The 25,810-nt window shown below is 45.4% G+C and overlaps 4 protein-coding genes across 5 annotated transcripts; 1 reads left to right on the forward strand and 3 right to left on the reverse strand.

Moving 5' to 3' along the window:
* Nucleotides 1-388: 388 nt before the first annotated feature.
* On the forward strand, nt 389-1,929 carry LOC133911478 (heavy metal-associated isoprenylated plant protein 39-like). Of its 2 annotated transcripts, none has more exons than XM_062353731.1 (3): nt 389-722; nt 815-995; nt 1,091-1,929. In XM_062353731.1, exons 2-3 carry the CDS (start codon nt 971-973, stop codon nt 1,687-1,689), a joined length of 624 nt encoding a protein of 207 aa, XP_062209715.1. In that variant the 5' UTR covers nt 389-722; nt 815-970; the 3' UTR covers nt 1,690-1,929. The 2 variants fall into 2 exon arrangements, with proteins under 2 accessions (XP_062209715.1, XP_062209714.1); XM_062353730.1 differs by having other exon boundaries at nt 396-722; nt 920-995.
* Nucleotides 1,930-6,998: 5,069 nt separating this feature from the next.
* LOC133911476 (CBL-interacting protein kinase 9) lies at nt 6,999-11,461 on the reverse strand. The gene is made up of 15 exons (XM_062353729.1): nt 11,180-11,461; nt 10,482-10,544; nt 10,324-10,395; nt 10,085-10,192; nt 9,893-9,973; nt 9,596-9,649; nt 9,374-9,499; nt 9,194-9,283; nt 8,931-9,053; nt 8,446-8,556; nt 8,045-8,161; nt 7,876-7,932; nt 7,591-7,665; nt 7,404-7,480; nt 6,999-7,306 (listed from the first exon to the last, which is right to left on the reverse strand). Exons 1-15 carry the CDS (start codon nt 11,351-11,353, stop codon nt 7,303-7,305), a joined length of 1,332 nt encoding a protein of 443 aa, XP_062209713.1. The 5' UTR covers nt 11,354-11,461; the 3' UTR covers nt 6,999-7,302.
* A 6,215-nt stretch (nt 11,462-17,676) lies between these two features.
* LOC133910858 (uncharacterized) lies at nt 17,677-18,683 on the reverse strand. The gene has a single exon (XM_062353097.1). It carries the CDS (start codon nt 18,489-18,491, stop codon nt 18,129-18,131), a length of 363 nt encoding a protein of 120 aa, XP_062209081.1. The 5' UTR covers nt 18,492-18,683; the 3' UTR covers nt 17,677-18,128.
* Nucleotides 18,684-21,191: 2,508 nt separating this feature from the next.
* On the reverse strand, nt 21,192-25,383 carry LOC133911479 (uncharacterized). Its single transcript, XM_062353732.1, has 3 exons — nt 25,236-25,383; nt 24,264-24,434; nt 21,192-21,427 (listed from the first exon to the last, which is right to left on the reverse strand). The coding sequence occupies exons 1-3, from the start codon at nt 25,323-25,325 to the stop codon at nt 21,344-21,346; spliced, it is 345 nt and encodes a 114-aa protein (XP_062209716.1). The 5' UTR covers nt 25,326-25,383; the 3' UTR covers nt 21,192-21,343.
* Between the last annotated feature and the right edge of the window lie 427 nt (nt 25,384-25,810).

Genomic DNA, 25,810 nt, shown 5'->3' on the forward strand with positions numbered 1-25,810 from the left:
ATTGTTGTATTGCTACAATTTGCGTATTGGATTGTAACAATATGCGTATTGAATTGTAATAATCTAGTTTTTACAAACAACTGTTTGTTTCAGCTTTTAGATTAAGATAACAATTCAACTGTTTATTTCAACTTTTGAATTTTAATTACAATCCAATTTTTACAATTCGAAACAAACAGAACCGAAATTGTATATGGTGCTAAGCTTGTTGAGTGATTGTAACAGACCTGTATTGCTCGGGTCCCGGCCATTCATCCCTCTGCCTCTGTCCTCTCACCTCTCGGCCACACCACATAGCAAAAGAGAAGGCAGGCACGGCCGAGGCCCGGACAGGAGGAGAGTCGATAGTACCAGTCACAGCTGACCTGAGGTGGACACTTGCCATCTGCCACAAGCCACAACTAGCTAGTCCGGTCGCACCTCGACCACTGCTGCGCTTGGGACCAACGCTAGCTGCCGGCCTGCCGCTGGTATTTATCAGTGGCGCGCTTGGCCTCCCACTCCCGAACTCCCTTTGCCTCTGTTTGTTGCTGCGTGTTGCGGCACGCTCGCCTAACATTTCATTGGCTTCTCCTCCCGATCCAGTGCCGCTGTGTATCGCGCTGCTTGGGGGAGCCGTTTTGACGTCCGAGCTCTTAATTCCTTCTCGTCTTCAGTGTCGGTGTTGCTCACTCCTGTCCTACCCTTCTCTGCGTGCCTGACCGGCCAGAGACATGGCGAAGGTGAGGCTTCGCGTTGTTTCTTTTGGAAGGGTTTTGTATGCTTTAGGATACAAGATTGACTTCTTTTCTCTGCACTTTCGCTCTCTGTTCAGGTGTTAGTTTTTGTAGATTGCGTTGGTCGCACATCCTTCCTTCCCCTGTTCGGAGCCAGAGTAAAACTAATTGACTCTGTCTGACGCACTGTTCTTCATGTGCAGAAAATTGTGGTGAAGCTGGATTTGCATGACAACAAGGACAAGCAGAAGGCCATGAAGGCCGTCTCTGTGATTGTCGGTACGTATCTATCACCCACTGTGTTGAGTCTGATCCATCAATGATCCATCCATCAACCTCTGTTCACGTTTCTGAGCATTTTGGCTTGTGATAAGGCATTGACGCCATATCGGTAGACATGGCATCACACAAGATGACGGTGATTGGCACGATGGACCCGGTGAACGTGGTGAGCAAGCTGCGCAAGTCGTGGGCGGCGCACATCGACTCTGTCGGCCCGGCCAAGGAGCCAGAGAAGAAGGAAGAGAAAAAAGACGGAGAAGGCAAGAAGGAAGGCGAGGCCAAGAAGGAAGAGGGAGACAGCAAGAAGGAAGGAGACGGCAAGAAGGAAGAGGGAGACAGCAAGAAGGAAGGTGATGGGAAGAAAGATGGCGACGGCAAGAAGGAAGGTGACGGCAAGAAGGAAGGTGACGGCAAGAAGAAGGAGGACGGCGACGATGGCAAGAAGGACGAGGCGGCGGGCAAGAAAGAGGAAGGCGGCAGTGAGAAGAAGCCCGCCGCGGTGGCGCCACTGCCTATGCCACTGCATCATCTACCACCGCAGTATATGAACATGGTCACGGCGGACTACATAAACCAGTACCGCCCGCTGCCACCGCCGCCGCCGGCGGCCTACCCGTACGTGCCGCCCCAGTACTACTACGCGCGGAACATGAGCATGGAGGAGAACCCCAACTCCTGCGCCATATGCTGAAGGGCTCCGGCCGCTTTCTTGCGCTGCATGAGGTAGGCGTACGTACGTACGTGTTCCATCCATGTGTACATCCGCCGTATTTTTATTTTTATGAGAAAAAAGCACTAGTTTGCGAGTCCAAACTAGTAGTACGAACGTAAATCTGTAACTGAATTTTGTGTTGCTACGTACCGGGGTGACTGGTGAGTAGCACTACTGCATCATCTTTTTCTTTGAAGCAAAGATAGCAAGAACCAGAAAGAGGTTGGTCATTGGGGAGAGGAATATGCGGTCCATGAAGGGTGAGAGGTCATGCACGCATGTGGGGGCTGTTCAACTCTGCTTTCTAGCTAGGATCATCAGCGCCACAATAATCAAATCTTGGCATTTTGTCAGGCACTCGTAGATAGATGCATGTGTGCTACTGACGAGTGGCGATGTACAAATCGATTGATATTGGTATTTCATAATTTCGGACCATATTTCTTTCGAGAGAAAAAAATCGGACCAGACATGGAAATTTGGAGTTGGTGGAGGAGATCTCCGAGCCGTACAATTCTAGTCTGTGGGAATCAAAATGATGGCCATCTGACAAGCTGGATGCACTACACTTTGTTCTTCGTCGACTCATGTTTGACAGATAAACCTGGCATTAGATTTTCCTTTTGCTGAACGTGTTGTTTGAATTCAAACGGGACTGGAAGTTGTCGGTAACTTTGGATTCCCATAGGATTAGTTGAAAAACTACTCAGACATCTGAACCATCTGCTTAATTCTGGCATGAGAATAAGAATGTAGAAAATCACGACAAAAATGAAAAGTGATCATGATAATGCAGCAGCAAGAAGCATGCACGCCGACGCATCTGAAAGGAGTGCTGAAGTAATAATTTGGAAGATGTCGTCAGATATTGGCGCCGTGAGGTAATCCACGCGTTTGACACGTCTCTCTCCTGGCTACGCAACGCAGGCAGGCTACCTAAATCACTTGCTCTAATCCACCACCATTACGGCGTTGAAGAACAACAGAGTAGCTCGGCAGTCGGCACCCATGAGCAAAAGGCCCTCCGCTTTCAAGAGAAAGAAGCATCCATAGAAACGTTTTGAAATCTAGTAGAAAAATTGCAGCAATGCCTGCCTTTTTCTCATGTATTATCACCAAACTTTTGCCACTAAACCGAACCATAATGAATAGTGGATTACCAGTCGGCCAACACTTCATTGCACGTTGGTTTTAGAACCTTGCGAATCCACAATAAAAAAAAAGGGGTTACACAAAAGTAGGCTTTTGTGAGCTTAAGCCAACCACAACTTGAAATCTACAACACTTTTGTTTATGATGAGGAAGCAACAAAATATGGTACGATCACCAGGGCTGTGAAAAGGTAGATAGAATTTTAATTTCCAACCTGACAAGAGTTGTTTAGTCGAGTGGCGGCTGTGACGTCGCATTTGCATGTGCATCTGCAGTTTGCGGCCAGCCACTCTCTTTTTTTAAAAGGGTAAAATACAACTCAAATTTATCCAACTGTATCATTTAAATTTACAAACTCTGAAAATATTTTTTTAGGTTATTAATATTGTCAAACTGTGTCAATCAGATCCATACCGGTTTAGAAGGGTCTTGACACTGATATGACATACCACGTAGTGCCTGTAAACCCTTTTTATATTTAGATCTGTGTAGCCTCTCTCTGAATTTGTTGGGTTAAGACCCATTGTACCGATTCAACATTTTGACTCTGGTCAAAATTGAAACAAGAGAGGAAGGGGTAGCGTTGAGCGGCGATTGACCGGCTCCCCGACGGTGATTGGCGGCGGGGCTCGGTCAGGGAAGGGTACTAGGAGCACTAGCACACAATAGGAACCAATTTGGGGTCTTGACGGTGCCATGCAGAGAGGGGAGCACGACCGACGGTGAGGGAAAGCATCGGCAGCTATTGACGACTCAGGCGAGCTTCGTCGGTAGCAACACGACGAAGGCCAGGTCGGCGATGGGCTTGAGCCAAACAGGGACACGCACGAGGATCCTTAGACAGAGGGAAAGCTCATTACAGGGCTCTTCGGCTTGGAGGAGGGCTAGAGCGGCGGGTCGACGATGAGGCGTGGAGGACGGCAATCCGAGGCGGGGAAGACGGTCGCCAAGCTTGATTCCGCTGGGGAGGAAGTGAATCCGGTCGGGAACTCAAGGGAGGGGACGGAGAGGGAACTCCTATGAGCTTCCCTTAGGGTGGCTGTGGAGGAGGAGGGCACACGGTGGCGGGATTGTGACAACAGCAGCGGAGCTCGTGGTGGGGATGACGATCGGGAGGAGAAGAAGATAGAGTTCTAGCCGGGAGCGTCTTATGGGATAGTAAGCAACAGAAGGATGAGGGCATCTCAACTTTTTGCACGGGGGAGCTCCGCTTGGCAGGTCGTCGACATCCACATGGCAATTAAGCTCTGCACGCGATCTGAAGGAAGAGGGAGAGAGAGGGAGGAGGCTAACAGATGAGAGGGAGGGAGGAGAGAGGCCACGTATGTACCGTCTTTGTCACGTAGGCACCACATAGCATGCCATGACAGCGTCAAGACCCCCTCTGAGCTGGTTTGGACCTGATTGACACGGTTTGATAATGTTCATAGTTTAAAAATGCACTTTCAGAGTCCGTAAATCTAAATGACACATCAGAATAAGTTTAAAGATCACCAATATATTTTAGTCTTTTTAAAACACAATATAACATTTAACATATACATATTCACACCATCACACTCCGTAGTTATCTCTTCTCCTAGCCAGAAAGGACTAAGGAGTAAATCCCTTTCGTCAAAATTTTCGGTGCCGATGAGTCGGATGATCTCGACATCTGGCCGCCCCTGACAACAGCCGGTCCTCCAGCACCGGCAACTTTGTGAAGCGCCAAAAGGGCTTCAACAGTTTATCCAAACGCGACGTGCGTCCTTCACTTTTCTTTTTCCTCAGAACTCAGCCATGGATGAGTCACGCGGAGGCGATAAGAAGCTGGCGAATTCTGTGAGGTCGTAAGTGTTCTGCATCTGGTAGGAGGGACGAACGCCTCTCTCTCGCGTTTCGGTTTCGCTCCCCGTCCCGGCCAGTCGTCACCTCGCGTCAGAACACACGGGAGAATCGGAGAGATGGACATCTGCGGGTGCGGTGGTCGGTGGCGATAGCGATGGCGATGGATGGAATGGAACTAAAGAAAAACTAGCTACCTGCTGCGGTTTTTATCAACCGCACCTGCCGGCTCTCGCTGTCACGCAGTGACGCAGATGGTAAGAATGGCACGTAGACGTGCGTCGAAAATCAGCATGCCTCCAGATGAACGCCGCCGTCTGAAACTGACTGAAGAGCATACGCACAGAGCAGATACTGTAAACAGACGAGAGCACTACAAAAACTTCAAGATTCTTGGACACGTCGTTGCCTCGATCATTGGCCCATCAAACAACTGTAGAGGATTAGAGGTTGGCCAATAAAAGCTCTCTTTTTCTTCGCCGGAAATCAGTGTCAGAGTTCGGATGATTGTACTGACTAGTACCAGTGACTAATAGCTACAAAAACAGCCACTGTTTCTGCTATTAGTCTTGTGTAGCTACCAGCTCCCGCCTTTCAGATTGCCATCATTGCACTCAAGGTAGTATTTGTGATGCAAAGATGTCCGTCAGAGCTGCGTCGGATTTGATGCGACATACACAACATATCTCGGAAAATAAGGGCGCAAGAGCAGCTTAGAAATTCTACTACAGAAAAGTTTTGTTCCCTTAGGGATTGGGAAACATTTCTGCGTTCCAACAAGACAGAAGACACAATGGTCAATATAGACGCATTGGCTATCTTGAAGTTTTCTTTTGCATTTGTCTTAGGGCTTGGTTATGGTTGCTGCGTTGTGAAACCCAGTTAGTAACGAAAAAATAAATAAAACCAAGACAGGTTTAAATGGATGTTTAGAGTCTGTTTGACAGGGTGTAGCTTTAAAGCTTCTGTTTAGCTGAGTAAGCGGTTGTGGTTGTTAATTTTTTATGGTTAGTTTTTATAATAAAATTTTAGTTTCTCAACACACTTAAAAGCCAGAAAGAATATGTTTCTCAGCTTTTAGTTTATTTCAGCTATATTTATTTTCTCAATTAGCCAAAAGTCACCAGAACCTGAGACTAGAAGCCAGCCGTTTTGATAGCTTATGCCTTTTTTTTTAGTGAAAAGCTGAAAAAAAACCTATCCAAACGGGGGTTAATCAACTGGTAGTTTAAATAGTTTGTTATAGCAATTTGCTTGCTGAAATTTTTACATCACTGTTTTCTCATTCTTCACAGGTCTGTTTTGAACCGACGAGCATCAGGATGGATAGCAACACGTCTCTTGCACGTTTACCACCGTCTTTCATTTATATGTTGTGATGTATATTCGACAAATATTAGCTGTTGTTGTATGGCTATATCCTCATGGTGTGGATATCGTCATGGTATAGATGTAGATTAGAGATATGTTACTCTTACTACGATGCTTATGACTGTTAGCTTGATGTTGAGATACCTATTAAACCTTAAATTATATAAAAGGTGTTGTTAAAATTTTCTTATTCGTTGGACTTATAGGTAAATTGATAGCACTCCGGACTTGCCACGGTCCGGGTGTTACACTTGCCTTAAACCCCATGCTTTAGCCATGTCCTCAAACAAATCACGAACGCTAAAACGGCGATTCGAGTAGAACCGCGCAAAAGCAATCCAAGGCGACTGTACCTCCTTTTCAGCCTCCTCAAAGTCTACCTCAATCACCTCTTCCTCTCCATCAAATTCCAGATTGGCATCTCTGTCCTGAGCTGACTAGCTGAGTCGATCTGTTCTTCCGCATCCTCCGCCGCTAAGACAATCAACCTATTTTCTTCTTCCATCACTCCAAAACAGAGTAGTCCCCTGCGACCAGAGCTCGAGCACAAGATGGTCTGGCCCAGGAACGGCAGCGAGGCATATACTTTGCTCCTCCAAGCCAGGATTTCAATCGGCGGGGAAAGAGTTCTAGCTTGAGAAAAAAGATCGCCTCTCTCTCCCTACTGTTCACCTGAACCCTCGAGAAGGCCCCTTCAGAATTCAGATTTCAGAGAGAGAGAGAGAGAGGAGAGAAATCAAGTAGATATCGCGGCGACGGGGGACACGTATTTCGTAGAAACGCATTGCGTCTTTGTGTCAGCAGGATGCATGCATCCCTAAGTTTATGCGTAGAGAGCTCTCTAAAAATAAAATTTCAGGTTCGTCAAGTTGCGCTGCTTGCGCATGGCATTTTTTCTAAACTAGCAAAATTGCTCCGCAATCGTGCGGATAGCTTTCATATATTATCATTCATCTACTGATTCTTCAACATTTTCAACACTAAATAAAACAAAGGCACACTCAACCCTGGTGACAACCAAAGAGCATCAGGGATGCCTATTCGACACCCAGTGCAATATTAAGATCATCTCCGGGAGGGCCTCTTCATACATGTGTACAATCGCGCTAGTAAAAAAGCGCTCCCTTTTACAAGAGATTCACCGTCAATGTGGCATCCGAAAGAAAACATACAGTACCATTTGGTATCACCTGCGAGATGGTCTAGCAATTTGGCACCAGAAGAAAAACACAGCTCACACAGCTATCACCTGGATAAATGGAACAGAGACGTGTCAAGACTATCAGAGAGAGAGAGAGAGAGAGAGAGAGAGAGAGAGAGAGAAATTACAAATTGGGGAAGCTTACCTTGTCTGTTTCTTACTTGCGTCAGATTCAGATTTCCACACTATATCTTTCAATTCTGATGAGAAACTCTTGTAGAACTGCATACAATTTTGACGACGTAATGTTCATTATTCAAAAGTACTAAGAAAGAGACTCGCTGAAAAATGTTTTGCAATAAGAATAGTAAATAAAACATTTTGGAATGTACATTGTGAAACTCCAATGTGTCTCCTCCGGTTTTACGAAGCTCAACCATGTGAAGTGACGGAGCAACCTCAAAAACCTGCAAACAGATTTGAACATTGGTACACATGCGAGGGAAACACTCATACAACAGAATGAATTGTTGTTGTGCTCAATATTGTACTAGATTTTTCTTCAATACTGAAACTAGAAGTTTTTTTTAGGAAACTGAAACCAGAAGTTAATGCAGCCTTATACAACTATAACAAGATAAACTCCAATGTTGCAATATTAAGCATATTGCCAGTACCTCCGTTGCTACAGATAAATGGCCTTTTCTTCCAGTCTTGTCGCCTTTCAATTTCATCTGGAAGTCCAAAAACAAAGGTATGTGTAAATCATGGATGTCATAAATTCTAATGCGAATCCTCAAGAAACCTATTAGTCTGTACCACCCATTTATCCAAAATGTCACACACCTTATAATTTTGTTTCCGCACATTGAAACCAAGTGGTCCACAAGCTTCTTCTATTTTAGACATGATCTCTTGTGGTGTACATTGAGATGTGAAGGATGTTTCCCGCTTTACCATTCCCTATTTAAGAAAGTCTTGAATTAGTTAGAAACCAAGAAAAAGGTGAACTAAAAGTACAAAAAAAATCCGGATCAACTACAGTGTTTATATTTACAAAAGTGGGCAATAATAGCAGAATGATAAAAGGACATAATGGCTACTTCAATGTGCTAATCTCCAAGGCTGCGACCCATCCAGAAATACCACCAGCTTCTTAAGGGAATTTCCTCCCAAGATAACTGAAACTAATCTATTACACATTCCAAACATGGGGCTATTATGAATTAGAAGCTCTATGGACTTACCATCATCTCCTTCTCAAATAAATTTCCAAGGTTGAAGCCTTGTGACCTTGAAATAAGAGCAAATGCATTCATGGATTCCGGTTTTTCTCTTTTCTCCGCCACAAGATGTTCCTAAAACGTCGAAAATAAAAGGTAACCCATTAAGCGGTGCCCTGTATGTAACACTTAATTATTGGTTAACTGAGATATCTACTAATCGGATATTTTAAGGGACAACCTATATCCATATAAATTTTTTGTGTCATCTGAGTCGCAAGAAAAAAAGAATGTGTGTGTGTGTGTGTGTGCATCATTAAGTTTCCATCCTGCCAAAGATATTCTCAATATGATCTTTCAAAACTGAAGGAATAAAAAACGTCACCAAACTGTGATCAATAATGTGAACATGAAATAGAAAATCAAAATGTTTCTAAAGCACATAATATTTCTGGGAACATTTTCAAATCAATCACAAGTTCAAAATGAACCCTTAGCTTGTATTATACCTCTGAATCATTGAATGCAGCATCAACATCGTCAAGGCTAACATCTTCACCTTGTTCAAAATGAGGTGGCTTATAGTCCTTTTTGAACCATTCATTTTCCAAAATTTCTGAAATTGTTATCCTCTGCATAGAATAAAACACCCATTTCTCAAACAGTGACGAAAGTAAGGCTAAGAAATAGACGAATTCGCTGGAACTGACAGTGGTCTGCTGGCTGCAATACATCGATTAAGTGAAAAGGCACATTCTTAACTCGCACTTACCGTATTAGGATTAGGATCGAGAATACGCTTAATGAACTTCTTTGCACCGGAAGAAAACCATGGAGGACAAGAAACATTTGCCTGGCAGATCTGTAAAGGAAGTCACAAAAAGGTTCATCCCACAGTTACCTCTGAGCTTCACAGGGAAACCAAGATTGCAAGTCCACTGCATAAACTTACCAATTTGTAAAGTCTCATCAGATTGGCGTCATCGAAGGGTAAATATCCAGCCATAAGGACAAATAAGATTATGCCACAGGACCATACGTCAGCAGCCATACCATCATAACCTTTATCAGCAAGCACCTACAGGAACAGTCGGATGCTTACACATCTTGAAGCATTTTAATTACACAAGGTAGCGACACAGTAAGTCGATAACTAATAAAAGGCGAGAGTCACCTCAGGTGCAACATAATTTGGAGTTCCACAAGCAGTATGCAAAAGTCCATCCTCCTGGAAAAAAATCAGAAGTGTTTATTGAAATTTTTCTTCTTAGCTCTTGCTTTGCCTCCAAACACAAAACTAATCGAGGAGTATATTAAGTTATTTTTAGAGAAGGTAGCAAGTGCTGCAAGTCAAGTCAAATGACCTGGAAGAGTGCTGCAAAACCTAAATGCATCACCCTCAGATGAAAAGAAGAGCCTAACTAATGGCAACACAAAATAGATGCTTCTAGCTACTAGCTAGAGATCATACTTTTGTTTGTGGTGCAAACGCACTCAGGCCGAAGTCTGAAACTTTAAGAGCTCCATTTAAGTCAAGAAGCAAATTCTCTGGCTGCAAATAGCACATTAAACAGCCATGAATTAGAAAGTGTACCACATAGCATCCACAAGACCACAATGGAGATTGCATACATCACAAAACGAGCCGGATAATTGTACAAACCTTCAGATCTCTATGGTACACTCCTCGGCTATGGCAATAATCAACTGCATTTATAAGTTGATGAAAGTATCTCCTTGCTTCATCTTCTCCTAGCCTCCCAGAATTGACCTGAATCATCAAGAACATATGATGAATGAGTTAATAACTTAACATTCATATGGCCGTAACTACCTGAATAATCATACATGCTGGGGTCCACAAACTATGCTTACAACAGATTAAAAGTTTAAGAGACTTACGATCTTATCAAACAGCTCGCCTCCGTCAACAAATTCAAGAACCATGTATATCTTTGATTTGCTAGCCATAACCTATCAAATGCACACATTGAGTGAGATGGAAGGTCCAACGATAACGAAACTTATATTATCCTTTCTCCATGAACATTACAACATACCTCATGCAACTGGACGACATTAGGATGTTTGATTAGCTTCATAGTCGAAATCTCCCGTTTGATCTGAAAAAAGTGGAAGAGGTAGTGAGCGTTCACAATCCCAATCTCAAGTGGTACGGAAAACAGAACGTTTCATGCAACTGGACAGTGGACATTTGATGGTGGTATATTGATCTCTTCACACGAAAGATTAACACTTCTGTGAAAAGATGCCAAAAAAATCCCCCTCCACAATAGTTACTACTTACTAGAGTTTTTTCCTTTCAGTAAATTTATGTAGAGGAAAACTCCCCGCGCTCCAACGACAATGAGCACCGTCTCGAGCATTTGATAAAGATCATCTAGGCGTGGATGATTGTTCCTTGTGCCAGGATGTCCCCCAACGAAAGACTCACTCTGCGGAGCTAATTTGGTGATCACAAGGTCACAATTTCCAAACTCAATTCGATCTCCCTCCCTATCTAATTCGCCACAGCAACCAAAAGCTCCGGGAAACTTGACACACGATTTTTACCACCATCACAAACAATCCCTAGAGAACAGAATCTCGATCACGACAGAGACGTCAATGGATATTCTTCTATCATCGCCCGTTTGTACAAATAAATTTAGGTTCGGATTTTTTTTTAATTCCTCCAAATAAGATTCCACGGAGCAAGAGAAGGGGAAGGAGATGGATGGGCGAGGCGGTGACCGACCTGCTCGACCATCTTGTGTCGGAGGACGTGGTTGCGGTCGAGCACCTTGATGGCGAAGAGTTCGCCGGTGCGGGAGTGGCGGGCGAGCTTGACCTTGGCGAAGCTGCCCTCCCCGATCGTTTTGCCCAGTTCGTACGGCCCCACCCGCGTCTTCTTCCCCGCCGCTGCCGCCATCGGAGGCGAGTCGATCGACCAGACAGGGAGGGAGAGGCAGGCCGAGGCGCCGCGGCTCGCTGGGTTTGTTGGTTGTTCGACGGGAACGGGAGCGCGTGCGCGGTGGATTTGCTCTGGCCTCCGCGTGCGGTTTATATGCCGCGGCGCGGCGCAGGTGGGTCCGGTCAGGGAAACGCGTGGGATGAGACGGACCGGGGCGGCGCAGATGCGTGGGGACTGGGGTGGTTTGCCTCGGAGGCTCGGACCAGGAACCAAACTTCACGCGGAAGGAAGTCACGGTAACTTCAACCGCTCTGAGCCGTTAGATGGTAAACGAATGAAAGATTTAGCGCTATACGAGCAACTAAACCTATGTATCTGTAAGGTTATAGGTGCATGCGGAACCGTACGAATATAAATATAAGATTTTATCTTAATCTAAGAGTGAAACTTAGTTTAGCATGCTCCTATATCTACTTATGTAGATGAGTTTATTGTCAATATTACAAAATTATTTTCGTACGAGCAATTAATCACTATCTTAACTCTTGCATTCGCCCATATAACTCAAATTTGATCAAACAAATAGAAACTAAGCTCAGATTGTACAAACAGATACAACTAAATAAATAATCTTTTTATAATAAATATAATTTTACTTAATTTGCTTCTCTTAAATCTGCATATACAATTCGTATGGGTGAAATAAACCAAACACACTTTGGTGCTTATCTTCAGTCGGCGGCGAGGCAGATCGGACGGCCAGTTGCAACGGCAAAACGGAATGCGACCGTCAGATGGGAGATGTGCGGTGTTCTGCTCGTCCTTTGGAAGTACTACTCCACGAACACCCGCAAAACAGGATTAGTGGAGAGTCTCGCCGTTCGCTACCGTTGCAAGAGCGACGGGCCATAACTGAATCGTGCCGTGCGCGCGCGCAACTTCCAGGAAGGCGCGCCGTACGGGACCGTACACCAATCATGCGCCTCCTTGAGAAGGACGCGCTTTGCATATGCGGCTCCATCCCGTATCTCCGGCGCTGCACCGCGCCAAAAACCTCGTCAAATCTTGCTGCTACATAACATACATATGCCTCGCATGGGTCCCGTTTAGTACACCGTTCACCACAAAAACATAATAAAAACTGCAAGTACAGTAGAACATTTCTGAATATTGTAACCAGTCATGTGGTAAATGATTTACCCGAGTCTGGTTGTAATGGAATATGTTTTCTACTTAAAAAAGAATGACTCGTACATGACCTTGGAGTCTTGCCCGTGTCCAGGTGTCGCTGGTTTGGGGTCCACGACTCCACGAGAGCGAGTGGCTTGCCTGCCTGCCTGCCTCCACTAGCCACTGCTTGCCTCCACTAGCCACCACCTGCCTTTTATCTCTGATCAATCATGCAGGCTGGTCGCATTCCAATCCAACGTCTGCGCTGCTACAACTCTACAAGCAACCAGGAAGTAGAATAGCAGGGTGACCACATGATCGATCGCCGCATGGGCCACACATTATCCCGCATGCATCGTCACGCCTCACGCGGGGCGGCCATGGACTCGGAAGTCAGCATCTCCATTCGTGCGACGCCCCGCTCGGTGGTGGTTGGTTGCAGACCACATACAATCTCGCGACCGTGTGGGCGCTATCAGATATCAGCAGAGGGTGATGCGCTAGCTGCTTGGGAATCTGAATCGATCGTTAACTACTCGCATAATAGTATTGGCTTTGGTAAGGTTAATTTGGACTCTCTGGAGAGGAGGTGCAAACATGGTGACGGGGACATGGAGTCATGGAGTGAGAGCTCCTTGTATGCATGTTCTCTTCCAAGATTCGGTTCCACGCAGATACTTTGCTGCGCTCGGCCCTCGGCGCGGGCGACCACGCCACGCTCACCGCCGTCCTCCTCCCTCTGTTCTCATCACCGTCGCGGAGGGCAACGGCGGGCGGCCAGGGCGAGCAGCAACATGAGTGGCGCGTCCAGTGAGGAGCGACGGCGGCCGCTCGAGACGGAGGACCTGCGACTATGGAGGATGAAGAGCAATGGCGAGGGGAAATAAGATGAGATAATTGGGGCAACTTTGTCGTTTCCTCATGCTGGTTTTCTTTATTTTCTTTTTTTATGAAGAAAATGGTGACGTGGCCACTACATGTTGAAATCACTGCCAAATCAGCGTCACCTCAGATCAAACGACTCGGAGAGACATTTTATCTGGTATTGATAATTTGGGGAGGTTCAATAAATAGTATTAGACCTTTTTTTTTTAGGGTAGAAAGACCTCAACTTTTCATAAAGCCAAAACAAAGAGTCCAGGTAAGAAAGCTAAACCAACAAATAAAAGGAAAAGCTGGGAATGGCAGCTCTCCAGGACAAGTCAGACTAAAATAGAAGGAAGTAGATCATAAAAGAACGACACACCAACATCGCCGCAACAAAACAAAGGACAACAAGACGTCAAACCTCAAAGACATCAGTGCACAAGTCGCCAGTAGGAGTAAAGCCCCGGATCCATTCCTTGAGCTTCAAAGCGGCGTTATCCACCTTGAGTCTGTTGTCTATTTTGAGAATAATACTTCAAATCTGCATAAAGGACATATCAATATGTAAGACTTCGAGGGGCTTACTTGGAAACTTCTTCTCGATCGTCATATTGTTCCTAGAGCGCCAAATGGCCCAAACCAACGCTGCAAAAAGAAATAGAGCGAGTTTTTGAGAAAGATGGTTAATCCTCGGGAGCCAACTCGTCCATAAGTCAACTACTGAACGCGGGAAGCTACTCCACTCAAAGGTCTCACGCACAGAGCTCCATATGCACTGGGCGATCACACAACTGAAGAAAATGTGATCTATAGTCTTAGGTTTGCCACACAGGTAACATCTATCACTCCCCTTCCAACCTCTATTCTTAAGAGAAGTGGCAACAGAGAGTTTATTGTGCAGTATTTGCCACAGGAAGACTTTAATTCTAAGTGGGAGATTATATCTCCAGATGTTCTGAGCCCCCTGCTCGACACACCCTCAAAGTTAAGGAACCTATAAAGGAATTTGGTAGTAAATCTGCTTGATTTATGCAAAGCTCAGGATACCTCATCATCCTCATCATTAAGTTAAACAATTTGTAGTCTGAAAGATAGATCAATCCATTAAGAGATATCTTTTTCAGCAAGACAAAAAAACTGAATGTCTCACTCCCCATTATCCCAGCAGTTAGCCACCAGAACAGACTTTCGTAATAGTCGAGGAATGTAAAACAGACTTTTTCGTTAAAGGATCAGTGAGTCGGCCCGAAACTGAGAAACTGACCATGTTGAGTTCGACCCAGGAGGCAGTCGGGCCTCTTACAAGAGCCCCAGGTTCTGTATTTGGTCTGAAATATAGACTGGAAGCAGTCGTGGCCCATTCGTGCATAGGTCCCCTGGCACGCCTGTGGCATGTCCCTGCTTTGTATCAGCAGCATTCCCTGATTCATGATCAAAGCGGACTGTACACTGAGATGGCCGATTACTCAGCCTTGGTCAATTTCACACCCAAGAAGATCAGTTCCAACTGGCAAGCAGCAAGACGGATTTAGGAGCAAGTTGCGACCGGAACGTGCGCACCATTATATTCGTCGGCGAGTCCCCCGCGGTCAACCTCCATGCCCATGGAAAGGGAAAGCAAGGTGAGCTAGCCAGGTCGCTTTCCGAGTTGCGGCTGCCCCCGAGTGGCGCCGGCCCTGGGACGCGCGCGCCCGTGACTCTGACTAACCGCCTGCCACCGCCGTCCGTTCGTAACTCGAAACCGGAACGATTTCCATTTGGAGTAAACCAGACATCGGAACTCGCAGACCTTGCCGCTTCGATCGATATAGTGCGGTGTCATCATCCCGAGAAAGGGTACAGAACAAACATGGAAATTGGAATGCTATGGTGCCAAGCCATGTAAAACTAGAGACTCACCAGTCCGAGCGGTAGCTCGGTTGACAAGGACTCTTGTTTAGTGCGGATACTAGTGGGGGGTTTTTCAGAGATTGTAGGCTCCGAGATTAGCTCGGATTAAGTTAGGTACACACGTATAAGTGTTTAGTGGGACCGTGTGTTTTTTCGTTGAAGCTCTCGTAGCTCTCAATCTCTCCCGCGTATGTTTGGATGTGTACCCATGTGGTGTGGTGTGTGTGTTCATATTATACCTTAAAAAAACTAGACTCACTAGAGAGGTGATGCATTTATGTTGTAGTTGAAGAAAGCATGATATCGCGGCTGCAAACATATGCCCATCTCTAACGGTTTTCTTTCGTAAGTATCGTTCCCTTCGTAAAAGAATTCTTGTTTCTTTCAGCGATACAACAGTTTTCTTTCACGAAAGAATTCTCTCTCTTATTCCCTTCACTTTGATATTCTATCTCATTTTCCTTCATGAATCATTTCGAATAGAAGTTGTTGAAGATAAGAAAAAAATAAATAGTATGAGAACAGATAGGGGAATTAGGAATAGAACGAAATAAAGGGAATATAGTAGGAGATGGTCGAGAAGTGGGTTACTGTTGATGTATAGAACAGGGGGTATTTTGTTCTGAGGGCCTGCAACGGCCAATACCAGTTGGCAGAAGATTCTTTTTCGGACTAGGGTCTCACCACGCAACCAGTCTGTATTTTCGCAGTCAGGATCCTTACCACATAAACGCTGGTTACAGTACATGTACATACCAAATTAGTCTCTTCTCATTAAATATATTCCACTTAATTATTTTCCTTCTCTAGTCTCTCCTCCTCAGCGAACAAGTCGTGGCCGGTACAGTGGTGGCATGCCCTGTCTAGTAGCATTAAACATTACGTGATGTGCTCACAGGCGTATTAGATTGCTTCATAGTCACGCGTGCGAGACCGATGATGGGCCGAGATGCGCCGGCTGACCAGGGTGACGTAGACGTGGAGATGTCTAGCTGGTGGGACGGGCCCAGTTGCTTTATCAAAAAAAGGGCATGTGTGTCGCCCATGCACCATCTTACTAATCTCTCATCTTCTTTCATTTGTCCACTCTCCTTCACCTATCTATGACTTCATAGAATGGCTTGATATGGAGCAAAATGAGCACCAGAAGCGGTGGGTCGACATAAGCATACGGTGAAGGAGAGAAACGTACGAACGTCGAGAGTACAAGCAACAACAGGAGGAACTACGATTAAAACATCATGAGGAGCAGCTCACACGGAAGACAACAAAGTAGCGCGCTATGACTGAAGCACGCAAATTAAAGAGGGAAAGAGCTCGTCGCGCTAGCGCGCATGGCCCCGAAGCTTTACGAAATAGCAAATATCCTAAGTGCACTCAGTAAAGAGTATCTATTATAACTCAATGTTTGTTTATTCCCTAAGGCATGTTATGATTAGCAGCGAAACACTATTAGGTTAGTCTTTAGGCGTACCGTATATACCAATATCTGTTGTCATCATCTCTTTATGGTTTGGATTCTTTCGTGCACTGACGATAACCCTCATGTCCCATGTAATATTTGTCAGCGTATGTAACATCCGTGATGGGTTCTATATTAATAGTGCTTCACAACTACAATTGTTAAAAAAAATTTATATCCTCTCAACATTACTTCATTAAAAAAATTACTCATACAATTTTATATCAAATAAATAAACAAATATGGACAAATTTACATCGAACCAAAATTTTCAAAACAATAACTACCATCGACAACTATTTGCATAACTAACATTTCTTGCCAAATTAATATGCACTATTTTTCAAATTTTTGTATAAAAAGTTAATTTAAAAAAATAAAATTATATATTTACACACATCGCTCGTTCAGTGCACGAGTACAACATATCGCCCGCTGAACGAGCAACAGAAATGTTTTGATCTCGCTCGCTGAACGGATAAGATTTTTCTTTTTTTTTATTTAATTTACTGACCGTCGAGACTCACAAGATCTTGCTCGTTCAACGAGCGACGGTAGATGGGATCTGCAATTTTTTTAAACGGCCGTATATATAAAAAAATCATGCCGTGCCGCTTTGGCGCCAACGCCTAAGGCCTGCATGATTGAAGGCGACGACTGTTGCCTAGCTAAGAGTTGTGATGGAGCCAAGAATGACGGAGACAAGTAGCCATCAATCATCATGCTAAATGCTCACTCCTACTGGTAAAGAATAAAGGGGACTATCATGGTCTGGCTGCTGAACGAACCTCTCGCCGTCCGTCCACTTGCCTCGGCTATCATGGCGAAGACGTCCATTCCAAGGGTCACGCGCTCACACTAGATGCAATCAGCGTGCCGGAACACCTCCCTTCTCGTGACATTTGGGATACATGATTGTTCACATTTTTCTGATTCTATCAAAGCATATAACCACTGTCCGGTAGTCCAAAAAATTCACCCACAAAGAATTTGTTTTAGCCTCCCAAACCCAAATACATTGTATAAGGAGAATTCATGAACGCAGGAATTCCGTAGGATTTTTGTATTTAAATGGAAATTCCGCGCGGGAATTCCGTAGGATTTTGTATTTAAATAGAAATCCCGCCTTTCAAACAATGCTTATGTGACAGCCAAACTTATCTGCGCAACATATCAAAGCAACTGTAATCAGTGCGGTAGTGTAGTAGTGCTACCAAACTGTTCTTTAGATTCCACTCTCACTCTGCTCACATCCCGGTCATCTGAAATGACCACACGAAATGACCACACGAAGAACATGGGAAATTAAAAAGGAAAAAAATCTAGAAAAAAATGTACAGCCAACCAGTTCCGCTTAATCTGCATGCACCCCGAGCGCTCTCGCTGCCGCCGCCCGCGCTTCGATCATCTCTCGGGGACCACGGCGGGGGGCTGGTCAGCGCCGGCGCGGAGGCGCCCCAGCCAGCGGCACGCGCCGGAGGCGAAGAGGGAGAGCCAGCCGATGAGCGGCGTGCCGAGGAGGATGAGGCCGACGGGCACCATCCAGAGCTGCTCTTGCGCCGGGTGGAACGCCACCGCCCACCACACCAGCACCCCGGCCCCCGCGAGGCCCACACCCGCAACAGCCGCCGCCGCCGCAACGCACGCCCACGTCGCCCTCGCCTCCCGCTCCGCCCGCTCACCGCCGCCCATCTCCAGGGCGACGTGCCTCCTCCCCCGACCGCCGGGCGCCTTGGCCTCCGCGCCACGCGCGTCTCGCTGCGCCATCGCTAGGCCAGCCGCCTACGTGAACTCGTCTGGCTTCCGTGCGCGCGCGTGCGTTGCGCCTGGACGGACGGACGCCAAGCGGCGAAGTGAATATACAGTGGGAGTACGTGGGGGAGGGACCATGTGGGCAGGGTTATCTGGTGGTGGCAAACCCAGGCCGGGCTTCGCTTCGCTTCGGTTCACGCGACGCGGCACCGGGCTTTTACTCCGGTTTCCACGTCAGGATCGAGTAAAATCTCGTCGCCTATCAAGTCGGAAGGCGATAGTCTGACTAAGGCTCCGTTGGTTAGCGCTCCGTGAAGTGATTTCTTGTGGGAATTAGCTCCTGCGCTGCCAAACGTTCCGTTTGAGAGCAGATTCCGCGCGAGAATCACTTCACAATTTGTATTGCGAGATGGGAGCTGAAAAATCTAACTTTCACTCGATTTTCAGTTGATTTTTCTCAATTTCAATATAATATTCTCTTATGAATCACTTCCACAACTAGTATACCAAACGATTTTATAAATAGAATCACTTCCACCACAGAATCACTTCCATTCTATTTTCACCGCAGAATCATTCTCACTACAGAATCAGAGCTCTACTAAACGACCCCTAACATGTGAATCAACTCTTAATATGTAACATGTTCATGATGTGATGTTACATTAGAGGAATCGTTTTATATCTAGTCCAGCTATCTAATTGGGCATCGGGGTTTCATCGTTTCGGTTGCTCTGGATAAAAATAATGTTTATCTAGCTCGCGTACAAAAGTGATAGGGGCGAATTTATAGTGAAAGGAGGGGTATTTTGATATGGAAGAGGAAGAAAAGGAAAAGTGGATAATGAAGAAAAAAAGGGAAGAACCCGTAGGTGGAGAGTAACATATTTCGGGGTAATTCTGCCGTGCCGCGGGCGTTGGTTTAGGCGCGGTTTGTTTGCCAGCTTGTCCGGCGAGAGCACGGCCCAGCCGGAGTTTTTGTCGTATCGTGTCGCGTACGTGAAATGACGGTGCACGAAAAAGAATGGTGTGAGTGTGACGCAGTTTGTTGTACTTGAACGGTGATGCCATTCGCCAATAGTTCGCGTCTTCTTCGTCACGTGGTGAGAGCTGGAAACCAGGAAGCGTGCGTGTGTGCTCTGGGTCCGTCCTGTTGTCAGGTAACGGCTGTTCTTCACTTCATTCCTTCTCCATTTATATATGGGCAGAATCTGAATTTGTTATGGTTAACGAGTGCGCTAGTAATCTATGACTTTGCAATGCCTTATTCCTGAACCTAAAATAAAAACAGATACGACATTGCTACGCGGGTCCCCCTTGGGTAGCCTCCGACTCGGAATCACAAGGGGCCAAGATAGAATCGAAGCCCCTCGTATCCGGCCGGTCCTACCCCGTCTCAGTTTGCCTTGGAATATATGCTCTAGGACTGAACAACAAAAGCGGAAGGCTAGCTCCCACTGATGCTGTCTGTCTTGTGTTACATCCCTTCAGGATCACGTTGTGCCAAAAGCTGCGCAGATGAGACAATGCCTGTGTTCCTGTGCCGGGCGCCCACCGCTTCTTTTTCTTCTCTATATCTACGAGTGTGCAATTTCAGCAACAGAAACTGGAACAGCACGCCGGCCCCGGGAATGTTTGAGGCGAAAACTCAATCGATGTGAAAGCAAACAAACTCAAAATTTCGCAGCCTGAGGACGGCGATTCCAGGGGTCCTCGTTGGCCTCTTTCTGCGCACGAGTAATTTTAGTTTCCTGGCGTTTTTCCGATTGTTGGACGTCGATACCGGTAGCTCAGCCACACATTACTTCCTCCATGGCAATTATGGTGTTGCTCACTCGCTCGTCTCGTTCTGCTGGATCAGAACAAACCGTAACCTGACAGTCATCTGATAACGCGAGTTGAGCAATCAGCAAGCTGCACGCCTGCACAGAACATTCTCGTGTCCTGCAGATGAAACAGCACAGCCGTGGGACCAAGAACAAATCCCGTTGTTCCCTGGAGGGGTTTTACTTACTCTATTTTCGATGCGGCATCCGGCAGGGGGTTGTCCCATCAGAGGAACATGGTCTGCCGTTCATTCTAACATGTAAGGTTCCTACCGCAACTTCACTGCTAAAGTCAGCAGCCTACAGCATTTGGAATCACATGCTACTACTGTACTCCTACTTGGTAATCTACTCTACTTTTTGTAAAGTGAAGCTCGAGGCAGTGAAAGCTCCTCGAGAAGTTTTCTCCAACGGGTCCAAGCCTTTCCACGTTATTGCGCACTCGCTCGGTTCCAATCCGATCCTGTCAAAAGACCAGTTGATCTGCACTTCTCTTGCCTGAGCGTGAAAGAACCGACCAGGCACTAACCTCATGAATACCTGTCTGCCTGCCTGCTTCCGGGACGGGTACACTGCTTCATGGAACACCCTGCACGCCATCACCTGTGTCAGCTCCGTCACGATTGCTGATATCTGGAAATAGTTAAGAAATCAGTTTAGACAGCCATGCCCAAAATTACCAGGGTAAAAATGACAAACTCCAACAGGTTGATTGATCTCACCTTGAAATCAAAATAAACGCAATCCTCAGATCATGCCATCACTGTATACCTACAATGACATTGGTAAAGCTCAACTGGAGCAGCACCATGTGAAACGTCCCAATCAATAGAGGAACTGGAGTTTCTTCCTAATTATGAAAGCAAATGAGCTCAAGTGGCAACTTGCAGAACAAAATTGACGCATTGTATTAACCGAATGATGAAGTCATGGTCCAAATTGGTTTTGCATTGGGATGGACAAACATCCCAAGGGAACATAAAAGAAGTATAAGCAGGCTCAACTTATGTTACAACTAACACTACTGGTAGAAACTTCCTCCTAATCCAAGTTCTGTTTCTCCTCGATGCTTGATTTGCTGAGGATAAAGACGCCAAGAATGATAAGACTGGCACCCACAAACCACTGCATAAACACATCACCATGTCAAAAAAGATGCGTTCAGCTCAGTAGAAAACAATCTCTAAACAATCATGTCAATTAAAGGAAACGTATTGTAAGAATTAATAAAGAAATGAAAATTGCACTGAATCTTGCATTAGTCAGTTTGTCGATAATGGCAAGGATTAATTGATATACATATATATATATCATGTAGTATTTCAAATACAGATGTAAAGGGTCATGTTTTATATCAATGACACATGACCAATGAGACACCAGTCGTAGGCAGTTGTTCAAGCTAATGCGCTAGGTCATCTTTGTTGTCTCCCACCACCATGGAGCTGCCACCGTCCGATCCCAACGCCCCCGCTCCCGCTCTACACTTGGTCATGCTGCGAGGTCAAGAAGCCATCATGCCTAATTCCTTGGTAACCTTGCCGCCACTGATGTGACCGAGCACTCCCAGGTGTGATCATTTGTGCAAGTGGTCAAGTCGGCTCTGCCTGCCAAGCGTCCTTATCCCAAGCGTCCCCCTCCGCTTCCCCCTCCACCCTATCCACACCCTCCTCCAAAACCCGTTGCTTTCGGTGCCTAACCACTGATCACCAGGGTTTCAAAATTTGTCGAAAACCGGTCAAAATTCGCGATATTCGGTCAATTCGGTCCGCACCGCATTTTGAATTCGGCCGGTTTTCGAATTTGAATTAAAAAAAATCACAAAAAATTCTAAAAATACTAGAGACAATTCTAACACCTTCGGTGATTTTTTTTTCAAAAATAATGTCGTTTGCATCATATTTTATGGAGAGGAAGTTTGCAAAAAAAAAAAAAGAAGCAAAAATGGGGCATATGAAGAGGATGATTTGACCCATCACGTTAAGGAAAAGCTTAACATGCAAACACATATTTTTCTTGTGTAGGGCATATCTTAAGAGGATCTTTAAATTTTGTTTCACTTCATTTAGAGTTTTATTAATTTCTCCATGATTTTTACAAAGTTCACAAGCATAAAATGAACATGTTAAAAAACAACATTGTAATTAACTATTTCATGTCTACCATTAATTTTCCTACATAAAGCATAGTATAAGTAAACTAATAAAAGTGGTTTCACTAATTTTGGAGGTGTGATGGGTTAGTTATGAATTAATCTAGTTGCAACACATTTTCACTAATTTTGCATGTTAAAATAACTATTTCATTAAAACATGTATTTTATAAGACATAGGATCATGTAAGAAGAAAAAACAAAATTGGTTTCATCATTTTTGGATTAGCAAAGAATTAACTATGCATTTAACTAGGTTTAGCAAATACATTTTCTCACAGAAAATATTCAACTTTTTTATGAGTAGAAATACTTTTATCATGTAGATCATGTTACAAGGAAACCAATAAAATTTGTTTCACTTGATTTGAAGGTCAGATGAATTAGTTATTGAATTTACAAGGTTGAGCTATTTTTTGGTTTTTTGTTGACTTCATTGAAATTCGAGAAATGCGCTTGGCAAATCGGTAAATTTGACCGGTTTTTGACGAATTCGTTCAAAATGAGGAAAATGCTGAAAATTCGGTCGGTAAATGGGAGAATTCGCTCGGGTTTTGGTGGAATTCGACCGGTTTTCGATGACTCGATTCGACCGGTTTGTTTCTTAGGTTTACAAATTTGATCGAGTGAATTTGTACGAATTCTCGTTGAATTTCGAAAGAATTTTTCGGTTTTCGCGAATATTGGAAAATCGTTGGGTCCCGGTTTCGGGTGCCAAACGGTTTTGTAAACCTTACCAGACATCGTTTCTGCTTGACACGACCCCATCCGCTGCTATGGGTGTGGTGGTTCCGTTCACTGTCTACAAGACCTGTACCTTCTAAAAGATGCTCTCGGGGCAAGTATCCGGCCTCCCCACCACGATGTCAATTGGTGCAACCTCACCCCCCCCTCAAAGTCAAATTGTTCTTTTGGATTCTCTGACATAGCAAGACGCGGACAACGGATGTTGCCCCTTCTACCCTGACAACGAAGAAGACCTCCATCACCTCCTCATCACGTGCCCCAGTCTGCTTGGCCTCTAGGATCACGTCTTCCTTGGGCACGGGTGCCGAGGGACGTCGACCGCATCATGTCCCTCCTCGTGGTATTGCCGCTCCTCCAACACACAACGGTCCTCCTCCTCCTATGGATCATCTGGAAGAGCAGGAACCGTATGCAGATCGACTCCGACCACATGAACACGAGAGCGCTTCTAGAGCTGCTTAGCAGCCACCTTTGTGTCTGGGTTCACCGAGCCCCACCGACGCTCGACACCACCCCTTGCTTGATTGGTGTACCTCGGTTACTCATGTCCATTAAGACCTAGTGCGTCAATCTCCCCCTATAGAACTCGCGAGCCTTGCGCCTACTTGTATTTGAACTCGCCATATGGCTAAGTAACCCGATGTTCAGGTGGCCGTTTTGCCCCCTGTTGACTTTTCGATTTTTTTTGTTGTCTAGCAATTAATCGTTCTAGTGTGTTATTCTTTCCTATGAATCGGTTATACATCTCGCAACACCACTGTTAGAAGAGAACCTAAAATTGGAAATTTCTTTTATCATGTGACTCATCACATATAACCAATAATGGAGCTTTCTTTGACTACAAGGAAGAAAAGAATTGAGGACGAATTTGCTATGGTTAAACATAAGGATACTACCTAGGGATCCCGGTACATTTAGGATACCACGAAAGAAGCAATTTGGGTTAGAAATTGGAAATTTTGACATAGATCATAAATTGAACAAATAAAATTCCATCTTATTCACTTCTCTTTATAATGATCCCCAATATGCACCATAGAACATGGAGATTTGGCATATTACCTTAGAAGGCAGGGGCTCATCAAACAGAAAATACCCTGCAAGACCCGATGAGATGAAGTTGGCGGCGAAGTTTGTGACTGTTGCCTGGAGGGACGATAAAGCTTTGAGGCTGTTCACATAGCACCCCCACATTGTCACGTTGAAAAGTATCACCATGCCATATTTGAGCAGCTGTGTTAAATGAGATCAGAGTAAGTGACAGTATAAGTTGTGTCAGGAAGCAGGGCACGTTAGTAAGTATCACCATGCCATATTTGAGCAGCTGTGTTAGACGAGATCACAGTAAGTAACAGTATAAACTGTGACAGAGTAACTGGAAAGCACTGGCACATTAGTAGTAAGAAAGAGTTATTTTTTCCCTTAATAAAGGAGGCACATGTTTGTTTTTTTCCTTTTTTAGGATGCATGGTATTTCCATCCCTTGGTCAAAGAAAAAACTTAGCGAGAATAACTTGAACAAGAACTCCAAATTAAGTTGATAATGCTATGTGCTGGTTGTTAGCAGTAAAGACGAATTATCCTTTTCGGTTTCTTTGTTTTTGTCTGTTGCATGTACCAGATTACACTGGTTACTCAACCACAATCCTCTGTACTGGCTAGTGGCTACTTGCTTTCAATATAAGCAGGAATTGGACCAGTGGTCTAAAAAAATTAACTAGTGAGGCATTCTTCATTGATTGATGCTAATACTCTACAGCAACTTAAACGTCGATTAAATTTCCTTTTGAAACATATCAATTGCTAATGTCTCGTTGTGACCTCATTTGTGTTCATTAACTACGAGGGTCAAATCCACCATCGAATTTTCGAACACACAACTCCTGATCTAAGCTAGCAAGCATTTCATGTTCACGAACTCATCACCAATGCTCATGGGTCAGCCAGAAGCCGAGACCGAAAAGGAACTTCAGATCGTACAGGGAGAGCGCGCGGTAGAGCGGGAGGGGAGGGGGTAGGTAGGTGCCGCTGTACCAGAGTCTCGAAGAACTTGGCGGAGATGGCGGCGAGCGCAGCGTTGAAGCCCGCCGCGAGGGCCCACCCGTAGCCGCCCCCGTTCGCCATCCCTCGACCTCGCCGGAGATCCGCTCCTCCTCCCCCTACTGGTGCTGGACCGATGGTGGAAACCAACCTGAACGAAGGGCCGGCGACCAGCCGAAGACGGGAAACGCAACTGGGCCGAGGGGGCCCGAACGCCGAGCTTGCCCGCGCGGTGCATGGGCCTTCCTAGTACACATAACGGTGTCAATAAGGTCGCTTCTAGTTTGCGAACGAGGCCCATACACATTACTCTGGTCGCGAGTCCCTCGTGCATCATGCCCAAACCTAACCTCGTCGGCGACGCCCTCCCCGCCGCGCGGTGCCGGTGGGCACGGCTGGCGGCGTTGCCCTACATGCGCCATAGGCATCTGCTCCATTGCAACAAACAGGTACACGATTGGATGCTCCCTGAACTTCGATCTTCCTCGCTCACGCGGCCTGTTTTACTTCCAGAGGCAAAGCTTGAGCTGAAATGACTCTAATGCTATTTCATTGTACAACATATACAA

This window comes from Phragmites australis, chromosome 3 (genome assembly GCF_958298935.1).
Source record: "Phragmites australis chromosome 3, lpPhrAust1.1, whole genome shotgun sequence".
Taxonomy (NCBI): Eukaryota; Viridiplantae; Streptophyta; class Magnoliopsida; order Poales; family Poaceae; genus Phragmites; species Phragmites australis.

What these genes read in the sequence shown, in the direction of transcription:
- LOC133911478 (XM_062353730.1), top strand. An exon ending in GGCCGTCTCTGTGATTGTCG is followed by an intron (nt 996 to 1,090) that starts GTACGTATCTAT and finishes GCTTGTGATAAG; the next exon opens with GCATTGACGCCATATCGGTA.
- LOC133911476 (XM_062353729.1), bottom strand. Translation starts at nt 11,353, where the DNA reads ATGGCGGCAGCGGCGGGGAAGAAGACGCGGGTGGGGCCGTACGAACTG. An exon ending in TGCGGAAACAAAATTATAAG is followed by an intron (nt 7,933 to 8,044) that starts GTGTGTGACATT and finishes TTGGACTTCCAG; the next exon opens with ATGAAATTGAAAGGCGACAA. An exon ending in ACACATTGGAGTTTCACAAT is followed by an intron (nt 7,481 to 7,590) that starts GTACATTCCAAA and finishes AATTGTATGCAG; the next exon opens with TTCTACAAGAGTTTCTCATC.
- LOC133910858 (XM_062353097.1), bottom strand. Translation starts at nt 18,491, where the DNA reads ATGGCGCAGCGAGACGCGCGTGGCGCGGAGGCCAAGGCGCCCGGCGGT.
- LOC133911479 (XM_062353732.1), bottom strand. Translation starts at nt 25,325, where the DNA reads ATGGCGAACGGGGGCGGCTACGGGTGGGCCCTCGCGGCGGGCTTCAAC. An exon ending in CCAAGTTCTTCGAGACTCTG is followed by an intron (nt 24,435 to 25,235) that starts GTACAGCGGCAC and finishes CATTTAACACAG; the next exon opens with CTGCTCAAATATGGCATGGT. An exon ending in ATGAGCCCCTGCCTTCTAAG is followed by an intron (nt 21,428 to 24,263) that starts GTAATATGCCAA and finishes GTGTTTATGCAG; the next exon opens with TGGTTTGTGGGTGCCAGTCT.